The sequence below is a fragment of the Heloderma suspectum genome, chromosome 4 (genome assembly GCF_057233095.1).
Source record: "Heloderma suspectum isolate Gila_16-S chromosome 4, 16-S_ref, whole genome shotgun sequence".
NCBI classification, from domain to species: Eukaryota; Metazoa; Chordata; class Lepidosauria; order Squamata; family Helodermatidae; genus Heloderma; species Heloderma suspectum.
In genome coordinates, this window is record NC_139461.1 from 250355530 (window position 1) to 250366863 (window position 11334).

The 11334-nt window shown below is 44.5% G+C and overlaps 1 protein-coding gene across 1 annotated transcript in view; it reads left to right on the plus strand.

Moving 5' to 3' along the window:
- The window catches only part of TMCC2 (transmembrane and coiled-coil domain family 2), a 24605-nt gene extending 13749 nt beyond the window's left edge, over positions 1-10856 (plus strand). Inside the window, exons 3-4 of the mRNA XM_084853259.1 lie at positions 6152-6287; positions 9547-10856. Coding sequence (XP_084709385.1) covers positions 6152-6287; positions 9547-9858 — 448 coding nt within the window. The 3' untranslated portion in view covers positions 9859-10856. The remainder of the gene's footprint in view (positions 1-6151; positions 6288-9546) is intronic.
- Positions 10857-11334: the final 478 nt, after the last annotated feature.

Below are 11334 nucleotides of genomic sequence, written 5' to 3' on the forward strand. Positions count from 1 at the left end.
ATCAATTTTTTCTCCTCACTACTGTCTGTGAGCTGAATGAGAAACCTAATCTAATTCCTTACCAACATCTCCATGTATTGCAGATGAACATAGGAAGCTGCCTTATAAGAGGTTAAACTATTTGTCCATCCACTGCAGTATTGTCTACTCTGACAAGCAGCATCACTTGCCACCTGGCCCTTAAAAAAAACAAAAAACAGAACCTGGAACCTTCTGCATGCAAAGCATGTGCTCCACCACTGAGCTATGGACCCTCCCATAGTATGACCCTTTAGGAACCATTGTGTGATGAAACCATGAAAAGGTGCCTTTCATTTGTGAATGGACTATCATTCACAATATAACACCACAGATAGAACTTCAGCTTATATTGCCTCACACACAATTCTTAAATGAATGAGTTCAGCAAGCAAGCATGTATAGCTGTAGCTGAATAACTCTTTTTCCGAACATAAATTTCAAATTGTGTGTGTAATCTGCAAGGGAGGGATTTTGAGTGGGGAAAGGGTTAAGCCTTCACCTTGCTAATTCTCTGCTCTCAATTGTCCCACACCCAAACCAAAGAAGAACCATTGGGCTACAGTAACACATTTCCTTATAACGTGTAGTTTGGCCTACAACTGGCAGGTGTCAAGTCTACAGTCACAGCAGTCAAAGCCCGTGCAAACCATAATTGCGTGGAGGGGTAGTAGTAGAGCCTCCTGCTGGCTTTGACATTGCCACACCAGCCTCCAATGTCTGCTCCACCTGATCAGGGGCTCCAATCTCATGGATTGCCTGTTTGTATACAACTGCATGCACATAGGTGCTCCTTTCATACACCCCACTCAATGTGTGGACATTATGGGGTAGTGCTGGTGCTGTGACATCCCCTCCCCGTCCATGTGATTATTGTTGGCCTGATTATCTTCTAAATAGGGCTCCTGTGTACAGAAATCTGGCTTCAGTGATCAATGCCCTAGTAACGTCCCAGTTGGATTACTGCAATCCGTGGTATATTGAGCTGCCCTTGAAGACAGTTTGGAAATTTTAGTTTGTACAAAATATGACAGCTACAGTACTGACTGGTCCTGGGTGTTATGATTACTGGCTCTGAGTTCATTTCTGGGCCCAGTTCAAGGTGCTGTTGTTAACCTAGAAAGCCGTTTATGGTTGGGGATGGCATCTAAAGGACTACCTCTTCCCATATGTTCTTGCCCATGCCCTGAGGTTGTCATCTGAGGCCCTTCTCCAAGTGCCCCCACACACTAAGATTAGGGTGGCTACTCATGAGTGGGTCTTTTCTGTGGTGGCCCCCAAATTGTGGAATGCCTTCCCTAGAGATATCTGCCTGGTGCCTATTTTATTGACTTTTTGGTGCTAGGCAAAGACCCTTTTCATCTCCAAGGACTTTAACAATTATTTTTAACTGCTGCTTGCTCTTTTTTTCAATGTTTAATGCTGCATTTTAAAACCATGTTCTCCATGTTTTTAGCTGCTCAGTTATTTATCTCTTTTAAATGCTGGATTTGTGTTGCTGCTTTTAAACAACACTTTTTAATCTGTTTGATGATTGGTTTTATTGTTTTTGCTTTTGTTGTATAGGTCACCCTGAGAGCTTTGGCTTTAGGGTGACTCGTAAATTAAACAAACGAATAAATAAAAATAAATAGATAAAATCAAGAGATGTATGTGCCTGTGTGCACAGATCTCAGGTATGAGAGTGGCATAGGATCATCAGAGTGTAGGATGTAGGCAAATGGTTAGCCTTCCTCAGGTGTTCAAAAGGAGCGTTCAGTGAATATGTATGGAGGGGCAGGCTTTGCCCCCCTGCCCCTAACCTGCACACATTCATTAGAATTCTTTAGGGATCTCCCATGTGTGCACCGCCTCTTTGTATGCACACGAAGACTTCCTCCTTATGCATGTGCCCTAAACAACTCAGGACCAGGCTACCTAGCCAACTGTCTTCCCCTGTACACACCAAATTAACCCTTGAGATCTTCTGAGGAGGTCTCATTGGTCATCCCATGACCAACAATATGTCATCAAGCAACAGCATATAAGCGGGCCTTCTCAGTAGTGGCATCTACCTACTGAATAAGAACATCAGAAGAACCATGCTGGATCAGACCAAGGGTCCATCTATCCAGCATTCTGTTCGCACAGTGGTCAGCCAGCTACCCATGGGAAACCCACAAGCTGGATATGAGCGGAACAGCACCCTCCTACCCACGTTCTCCAGCAACTGGTGTACATAGGCGGACTGTCTCTGACACTGGAGGTAGCATGTAACCATTGGGACTACTAGCCATTGATAGCCCTATCCTTAGGAATTGTCCAATCCCCTTCTAAAGCCATCCAAATTGGTGGCCAGCACTACATCTGTCTCCCCCACGTGCGGTCCAAGAGGCAGAAACTGTGGTAAGCTTTAGATGCCTCTGGAAGATGCGTCTGTTTATTCAGGCCTTTCTGACTTATAACTGCACTGCTCTGTTTTATTGTCTTTGTAACATTTTTAAGGTATTTGTTATTGTTTTTATATTGTATTTTATGTATTTGTTATGTAAACCACTTAGAAATCTTATACTATCAAGCAGTATATAAGCAGTTTAAATAGACAGGCAGGCAGGCAGACCGACCGACCGACCAGGAGCAGAGTCTGGCTCCTTCACTGGCATTCATATGCTTAAAAAGGTCTTTCACGAGGAGCCTGGGTGTAATGAATATGGCCTGCTTGCTTGCTTGCTTATTTATTTATTTATTATTGCATTTATACCCCGCCTTTTTTCCTCTTGCAAGGAACCCAAGGCGGCTTACATTATCCTCCTCCTCTCCATTTTATCCTCACAACAACAACCCTGTGAGGTGGGTTGGGCTGAGAGTCTGTGACCGGCCCAAAGTCGCCCAGTGAGCTTCCACGGCCGAGTGGGGACTAGAAGCCGGATCTCCCAGCTCCTAGTCCAACACTCTTGCCACTACACCACACTGGCTTCTGTTGTTCTAGGCTTCTCTACTGAGCTATGCGCTCACTACTTGCTCTTCTCTCCTCAGAACATAACATAAGAAGAGTCGTGCTGGATCAGACGAAAGGCACCTTCTAGTCCAGCATCCTGTTTCCCACAGTGGCCAGCCAGATGCCCCCAGTGGGAAGCCCCTAACCACTGTTGTCCCTAAGTGTGCTGCCTCTGATCTGGATCTTAGCTAGCGGCCTTATCCTCCATGAATTTGTCTAATCCCCTTTAAAAGGCATTTATATTGGTGGCTATCACCACATCTTGTTGCAGTTAATTCCATAGTTTTAACCATGTGCTGTGTGAAGTAGGTCCTTTTGTGTGCCCTAGATCTCCCCCCAATTTGGCTTTACTGGATCACCCTGGGTTCACACAAGCAGCTTATTTCGTGGCAAAGTTTCTAAGGAGAAAAGGCAGACGAGAGAAACAAATACAGAAAAATATTCTGATGTATTTTGGCCTAATTGTGGGTGTTTTATTATTCTACCTGGTATTTTAAAAAGAAAATATTATTATAAAGAACCAAACTCCTCATGCGATTACTTTAATCAGTTCCTCTTTTTTGTTGTTGTTGCTGTTTTTAAGTTGCCGTTTGCTTATGAGTGCTGCCAGGGTCCTTTTCTTTAGTTTTCTATCTCAATGCAATAGCCACGTCACTGGCTTGGTTTAGTTAGAGGTAAATGTAAAGGAAAAAATAGCAACCACATTTCAAAGCATATAGGGAGCAGTCTTCTTCCATGGTTGGGCGACAGGTTTGTTTCTATCATTTAGGCTTCTGTTTTCCAAACATTCGTTGCCCTAGTAACTGGGGAACTACTGGGTATTTTACAGCACAATCCTGTGCATAATTATTTGGAAGTAAGCCCCACTGCATTCAGTGAGGCTTGCTTCTTAATGAATGGCTTTAGGAATGTGGGCTTAATCATGATTTTTTAAAATGCTTGGCATGGTTATCCAACTAAAAGTTTTGATTTACTTTTTTGAAAATAATTTTTTAAAATTTTTTTTGAGAAACTTCCAGAGGGAAGTTTCTTCTGGCACCTAGGCTGATTTCATTACACCAATTACTGCTGTCGAGATTAATCTGATCTTACATGCATTTAAGCTTTACATAGAATTGTCAGTCTGTATGTCTGGTGTTTAGGAAACTGCGTTATACTGAGTCAAACCCTTAGTCCATCTAGCTCAGTATTGTTGACACTGACTGGCAGCGGCTCTTTTTTCCTACCCTACCTGGAGATGCCAGGGATTGAACCTGCGAACTTCTGCACACAAAGCAGGTGCTCTGCCACTGAGCTATGGCCACTCCACTAGAACAACAGAAGCCAAGAGATTTGGCCCCACGGTTTACAGTTGTTTTCTCTATACCCATTATATGTTTTCCTGCCAACTGATAACACTTTATGGATCTGATGAAATGGACTCTCGTCTATAAAAACGTAGGCCATAATAGTCTTTAAGGTGCCACAGTATTTGTATCTTTATTCCCTCCCCCCATCGTTTTCTACTTTGAAATTGGTCTAGCCAGTGGGGGAGGTGGCTTCCTAGCTGAAACAAGAGCCAGCCAATCACCAGTGTTCACAGCCCTGCTCTGTGAAGAGGGAAGTTTTCTGATTAACAGAAGGGCTGGCTAATCAGTGTGCAAATCTGACTTCTCCTCCAACAGGAAATAAATGGGCCCTTCTGAGGTTAGTCCTGGGAAGAAGACTGTAAGTGTGTTGCAACTGCAGTGAGCGTGTATCCACAACGGGCTCGTTGCTGAATGTATGCGCATCTGAGCTTCCCTGTGGGCCTGAGACCCTTTCTGTTCCGCTCACTGTCAAGGATGTAGTGACATCCCAAAGGAGTCCTGAAGAAATGAGGCAGGGGAACTATAGGGACGTTCCAGGAAATTCAGACTCTTAAACTAGAGGAAAGGCATCCTTAAGTGCTCTCTCCATGTAAACTCCCCCTGTATCAACAGTGGTCAGTTGAAGGGCTGCTGCAGTGGGCTGGCATTACTTTCAGCCATCTCTTGAGTCCATCTGCAGCTCCTTCTGTCCTCTCACTCTGGAGGGAAGAGCCTGGTACCTGGACTATGTCATCAACTGCTCAGGACCAGAAGAACTCTGCTATACATACTAATGTATTGCTAGTACGATTGTATCGTTGAGTGCATTTTAATTGTAACCCTCATTGTGAGCCAATCTAAGCCGAAATACTAGGTGCAGATGCATACAGAATGAACAAACAGATACATGAATTTGCTGTCCAGGACTTTTGGCCTGGCTATTTATCTGTGTACTGAAACTGTCACTCAGCTACAAGCAATGCTAAACTTGGGGCCAGTTTCTGGGCTGCTGTTTTCCTTAGCATTTATCAATATCTGTAGTTCCTTGTCAGTCAGTTTTGAATTTTGGAAAACAAGGAAGGCCAGTGAATCGAGTATGAGAGTCCCCAAAATCAGGAAACGAGCAGCTGGGACAATGGCACAATATTGCATTTGTGTGAAACATTGCTATGCTCAGAATACTGATGGGCAAGCTTCCTTTGGCTTATGTTGTATTGGCTTGGAAATAAGCTGAATTATTTCAAAAGAAAGTAACTGCTTATTTTCAGAGAAAATCCAGTGTTCCAAAGACACTCACCACCTCTTTCCCCCACCCTGCCCTTCCCCCAATCCCCCCAAACATCTTTTCACTAGTCTTCCCCAATTTCCAACCCTCTCCCCCTTCCCCTTAAGGACTTCGCAAGCAGCAGCACATAGCAAAGACGAAGTCTGTTTCTTCTCCTCTCCCTCTCTGATGCTTGAAAATCTTGGTGCTCCGTGGGATATGTAGTTCTCCCAAGAGCAACTCACATTGCTACTCAGGGCACTGGAGAGGGATCAGGAATAGGAAAGGACATACGCCCCTCCTCCTCTCTCCCTGCACAGCTCTGCTGCTTCTGTTTGGGAAAGGGGGTGGCAGAGAGCGGGTAGGGAAAGACTAGTGGGGAATTTTCTCTGGCTCAGATTTTAATCTGTGTCAGAAAAGAATTCAGGGGCTCACAAAGCTTACTGCTTCTTTGAGGCTAGTGCAACGGGTCTCCAAAACCCATATCCAGACCAAGATACAGAGCCTCAACTCTCTTGATCAGAGTTGTCACCTGCTGCATGCTTTCTCTCTCCTGCTATACAGATATGAGCGCCTGGAAGAGCAGTTGAATGACCTGACAGAGCTTCACCAGAATGAGATGACCAATCTCAAGCAGGAGTTGGCCAGCATGGAGGAGAAGGTGGCTTACCAGTCCTATGAGAGGGCCAGAGACATTCAGGTAGGAGAATACAGGAGATGCTTATGTAGCTGTTGTAACAACTGCCCCTTCTCATTCGTTATGCATGGATTACACATACCAACTCCCCCCACCCCCCAAGAGCTCAGAACAACCTATATATGAATCTCGAGTGGTCTCCTCTACATACAGTGCTAAGGACCAGACATTCCACACTAGAACTGTGTCATGTGCCTTCAGATAATTGGGCATGAGTGTTTGGGTGAATAAGGCTAGAGGACTGTAAAGATGTTCCTTGTCCCAGGAGGGGAGGAATGAGGCTTACATCGAAGAAGGGATAATTTTTGGTGGGTCTTAGCTTTAGATCATTGGTCTTTAGTCCATTCTTTTTTGTCCTCGTATTGTGGAAGGCCCATAGCTCAGTTGACAGCGCACCTGCTTTGCATGCAGAAGATGCCAGGTTCAATCACCTGCATCTCAAGGTAGGGCTGGGAAGGTCCCCTATCTGAAATCCTGGAGTGCCATTGCTAGTCAGTATATGGACAATACAGAGTTAGATGGTCTGACTCAGTATATGGCAGCTTCCTATGTTCCCACTGACCCCATGGAGATCCTTATGCTCATTGTGCATTAGAAAAATGTTGTGATCCAAATGGGATAGCATGGGATGGGAAATAATAAGGAGCTCATGAACAGAGACTTTCCCAGGATCACACAGAATTGACCCCAATATCAAGGAGGCCACTTAAGCCCTCTGCAATTATTTGAGGCTCCAAAAGAAGGAAGGGCCTGTCATTTTAAGTCATAATGGATAACACCCATTCTGTCTGTCGGTCTGTCTGTCTACAATATTTGTTTACCGCTCCACATCCAAAAGATTTCGGAGCTGTGAACAACATTTGTTCATTGTATTGATTTAGGGATGTTTTCCCTTTTTTCCTTGGAGCATTCTCAGCCTCAGGGTTTCTCTGGTAGCTTCCAGTCTATGCAGTATAATAGAGGCTACCTCCTGGAAGCCATTGAGCTTAGTCTGATCTCAAGAAGGATGCCACCTATCTGCCAAGTTAGTTTCCAAATTGGCCATTGAGGTCGTAGCAATTGTGGTAATGGATCTTCCTTGCAGGCCACTTTGGGAGATGAAGTGGAGGGTAGGATGTGGTTTGGTTCGACTGTACCATCACCCCCTTCTGTAAATGGCCATCCAACAAAACTACTTGGTGCCCAGTGCAAGAAAGCATTCACCTGTCTATCTGTCCACAGGGTGAGATATGCTATGTCATTTCTGCCAGTGATGTACGCAGTGCTGTTTGATCCCAAGTGTTTTTACAGATGTTAATCTCAGGTTCTTCTCATTTCATTATGCCACTGTAAAAACTAAAGCAAAGGGTGTTGCCATGTGTCTGTGCAGGTACCTCAGAGAAAACTGTCCAGTATCTCATAGAAAACTGGGAATATACTCAGGTCTGTAGAATTTCAGTTTGGTGCTCCATCCACTCTCCCACAATAGCAGCCTGGTCAATGATCCACTTTGCTTCATTGTGGTCTTCTTTCGGTGTAAATAATATACAATCTCATATATAAAGTGCTTCCATGGACTCTAATAGACAACTGTATGCCCTGTCTACAGGGTATTCTTCTGCCCCCATGTGGCAATGTGGGGACATTACAGTGAGATGGATGGGATTCGGTACCTAAAGAAAAGAGAGAGATGGACAGAGAGAGAACATATTTAAGAGGATGACACATATTTGGTGGCTGAAAGCCACCGATTTCATCTTAAATGTTTTGCAGGACTGACCAGTACTTCAGTGGAACTTCAGTGCAGCTTCTCTGAAGAAAGGGTTTTTAGATTGCTGCCAGATATCCCTATCCTATAGATGTACATCAGGGCTGCATATTAGCAGAGCTGGCTTCTAGCTAGATAATACAGCCACATTCTGTGTGAGACAAATCTTGCTAAGCCAACTGTCCATTCCAAACCCATTATAATTGCTTTATGCAATATATGTGGTACATAGGATATTGCACCATGTAGCTGGAGCCATTTATCTAGTATGTCATCAGACCTAGTCCAGCCAGATGTCCCTGAGAAGCTCACTAGCACTATAAGATAGAGATACTCAGCCCCCTAATAACTGCTAATCAGGGATATTCTCTCCCAGAATGTGAAGATTGCATTTAGGTGTCATGGCTAGTAACTATTGATAGACCTGACCTCCACCAATCAGTTCAGTCCTGGTAACATATAGCATTATAGTATTAGTAGAAAGAAACCACATAGTTTGGGCAACTGACATGATTTCACCCCACGACAGCATCACCCCTTCTTGATATGGGATATTGATGTGGGAAGAAGCCATGGGAAGACAATAGGAAATCTAATTCAGTGGGTCTGTATCTAAGACAGAATCCTATATGTACTGTAGGGACACTGCACAACTGTTTGCTCCTATGCCATTACAATACACTTGCATGGCATCTGTCATCAGGAGAACCAACACCCTCCACCCACTGAGCCACCTCCTTTAAAAAAAAAGATGTATAATTATATATATATATTTCCTGCTCTCACACGAGGCTTGCAGCGGTCTCCTACCCTGATTATCGACAAGATCCACATGCAAGTCAATTTCAAGTCGCACATTGTGCCGCCTTCAGTCGTAGATGGCGCTGAGGAAACTGAGGGAAGGAGAACACCATTCATGGCCCCCGTGAGATGCCTCAGAGGGACCGTAATAGAAGGTATCACACTGTTGCAGCTGCCCAGCCTGTGTTCCCCCTCTCTGTGCTGCAACAGTGTGATGTTTGCTGCAGCGGAGGCTGGTGGCTCCGATTTCAGTGGGGCGGTGAATCCGCTCCAGGGTTCAGTCAGAACTGGTCAGAACTCTGAAGGAGCTGTCCAAGGTGCTTCACACCTTGGATAGGTCCTTCAGAGTTCTGACTGGTTCTAACTGAACTGGTTCACTGCCCCACTGACATCGGAGCCACCAGCCTCCACTGGTTTGCTGCCTTCCAGGGAAGGAGCTGCACCACAGCCATCAGAAGGACATGGGAAGCTACCTAAATAGGTCAGACTATTTCTCAATAATTTAGCCTAGTATTGTGTACTTGGACTCCTAGCAACTGTCCAGGGTCTCAGGCAAACTGTCTTTTACATCACCTGCTACCTGGTCCTTTTCACTGCGGATGCCAGGGATTGAGCTTTGTGCCATTGGCATACAGCACCCATGCTGTTAACACTGAACTATGGTCCCCATCCCTCAGCTGAGCTAACATTGGTCCCTTTCTGTTGCTTCTGCAGGAGGCTGTGGAATCCTGCCTGACCCGCGTCACCAAGTTGGAGCTGCAGCAGCAGCAGCAGCAGGTAGTACAGCTGGAAGGAGTGGAAAATGCCAATGCCCGGGCCCTGCTGGGCAAATTCATCAACGTCATCTTGGCCTTGATGGCTGTGCTGCTGGTCTTTGTCTCCACCATTGCCAATTTCATCACACCCTTGATGAAGACCCGCACGCGTCTCCTGAGCACCACCCTGATAGTGCTTTTTCTCTTCCTCCTCTGGAAGCACTGGGACTCCATCACCTATCTTCTGGAACATATGCTGCTCCCTAGCTGATTCCCCAGCAGCCACATGCAGGAGTTGCAGGGCATCTTTGTTTTTCTTGTGGAGAGAGTGGAAATGAGGAGACTTCCAGTTCAGTTTCTTTTTCCATTTGGAGTATGTAATCCTCACTTGCTTTCCCCTGCATAGCCACCTTTATTCACGTCTGACATCATCTCATCAGTAAGGAGTGTAGTTGCATCAGGGCTTGTGAGAGGCCAGATACACACATCACTCCTCTAGGATGACTTTGCAAGGGATTGTGGGAAAGCAAATGGAAGCAAATAAAGTGCTCCATCCGTGGCATCTTGATCCTTCTTTAAAGCAGTCAAAGCGATGGTGATGGCAACACTTTTTTATGCAGGCTAGAATGACAATCTCTAGAAAGTGGTTGTTTAGTTTTGGGGTTGTTGTTTCTTCTGCCTGATAAGGGTGGCGAAAAGCTCATTCCTAGACACAAGGCTAACATATGAAGACAACGTTTCAGCACTGAAAGTGAACTTTTTTCTTTTTCTTTTTGTAAACTCCTACCCCTTAGGAACACGCACTGAGTTCAAGGAGGAGAATGTACATATCACACCAGCTTATCCACGTGGATACTTACTTTCCATTCCTGCAGAACAGCTGATATGCCAGAAACAGCTGGGCATCTTATTATGATGGGTTTACTGTTCTCATGGGTTGTTTTACCAATTCAGTTATGCCCAGTACAGACAGGATCTGAGGAGGAAGCATCTACCATTCTGGTGCATACTCAACATTTTTGGTTGGCTTTGTTTTCTTTCTGTCTTTTTGCTTTTGTTTGATATCTTCAGGGACTTACAAGAAATTTTGACATTGCATCTGCGAATCTTACAATCTTTGCAAGTGTATGTGTGTGTGTGTTAATTTATTGATTTGACAGGTCTGTTTCTTTTGTGGGAGGAGGGGTAAAAATTCAGCTGCCTTCACATCTCCTGTGTCCCTAGAGAAAAAAAAAAACAGAATTTGAAGAGGGCTTTAAAATGCTTGAATACCTTTGTCTGTACAAAATTATTGAGTCTCTGCTTGGATTTGTCAATGCTTAATCAAATTGTCTCAGTAGAGAATTTTCCCATTACTTGCTCAAAGAGGCAATCCTTCATCTCTGCATACTGGAATGATGTTCTTAATAGAACATCATTGTTGTTGGGCAGAGCCCATACGATGTAGGATCAGGCCCTTGAATGGAGATTGCCTCACAAAGGAGAAAGCAACCAATCACCTTTAGCTCTTATGGATCCTGGTGTCTTCCTCCAGTTTTTATTTATTCATGCCTCTCATTGGTCACACCATTTTGTTTTACAGCAAAACTGACAGGGTGTGGCACGTTTGAAATTATCTAGCTGAGGAATTTGCCTGATACTACGTTAGCATTTGCAGAAAATATAATTGCTTCCAAAAGGGAGGATCAATTGTAAGTTGGGCTCAAGAAATGTTGTAAGTAATAGATTGGAATCATGTTCTTCAGTA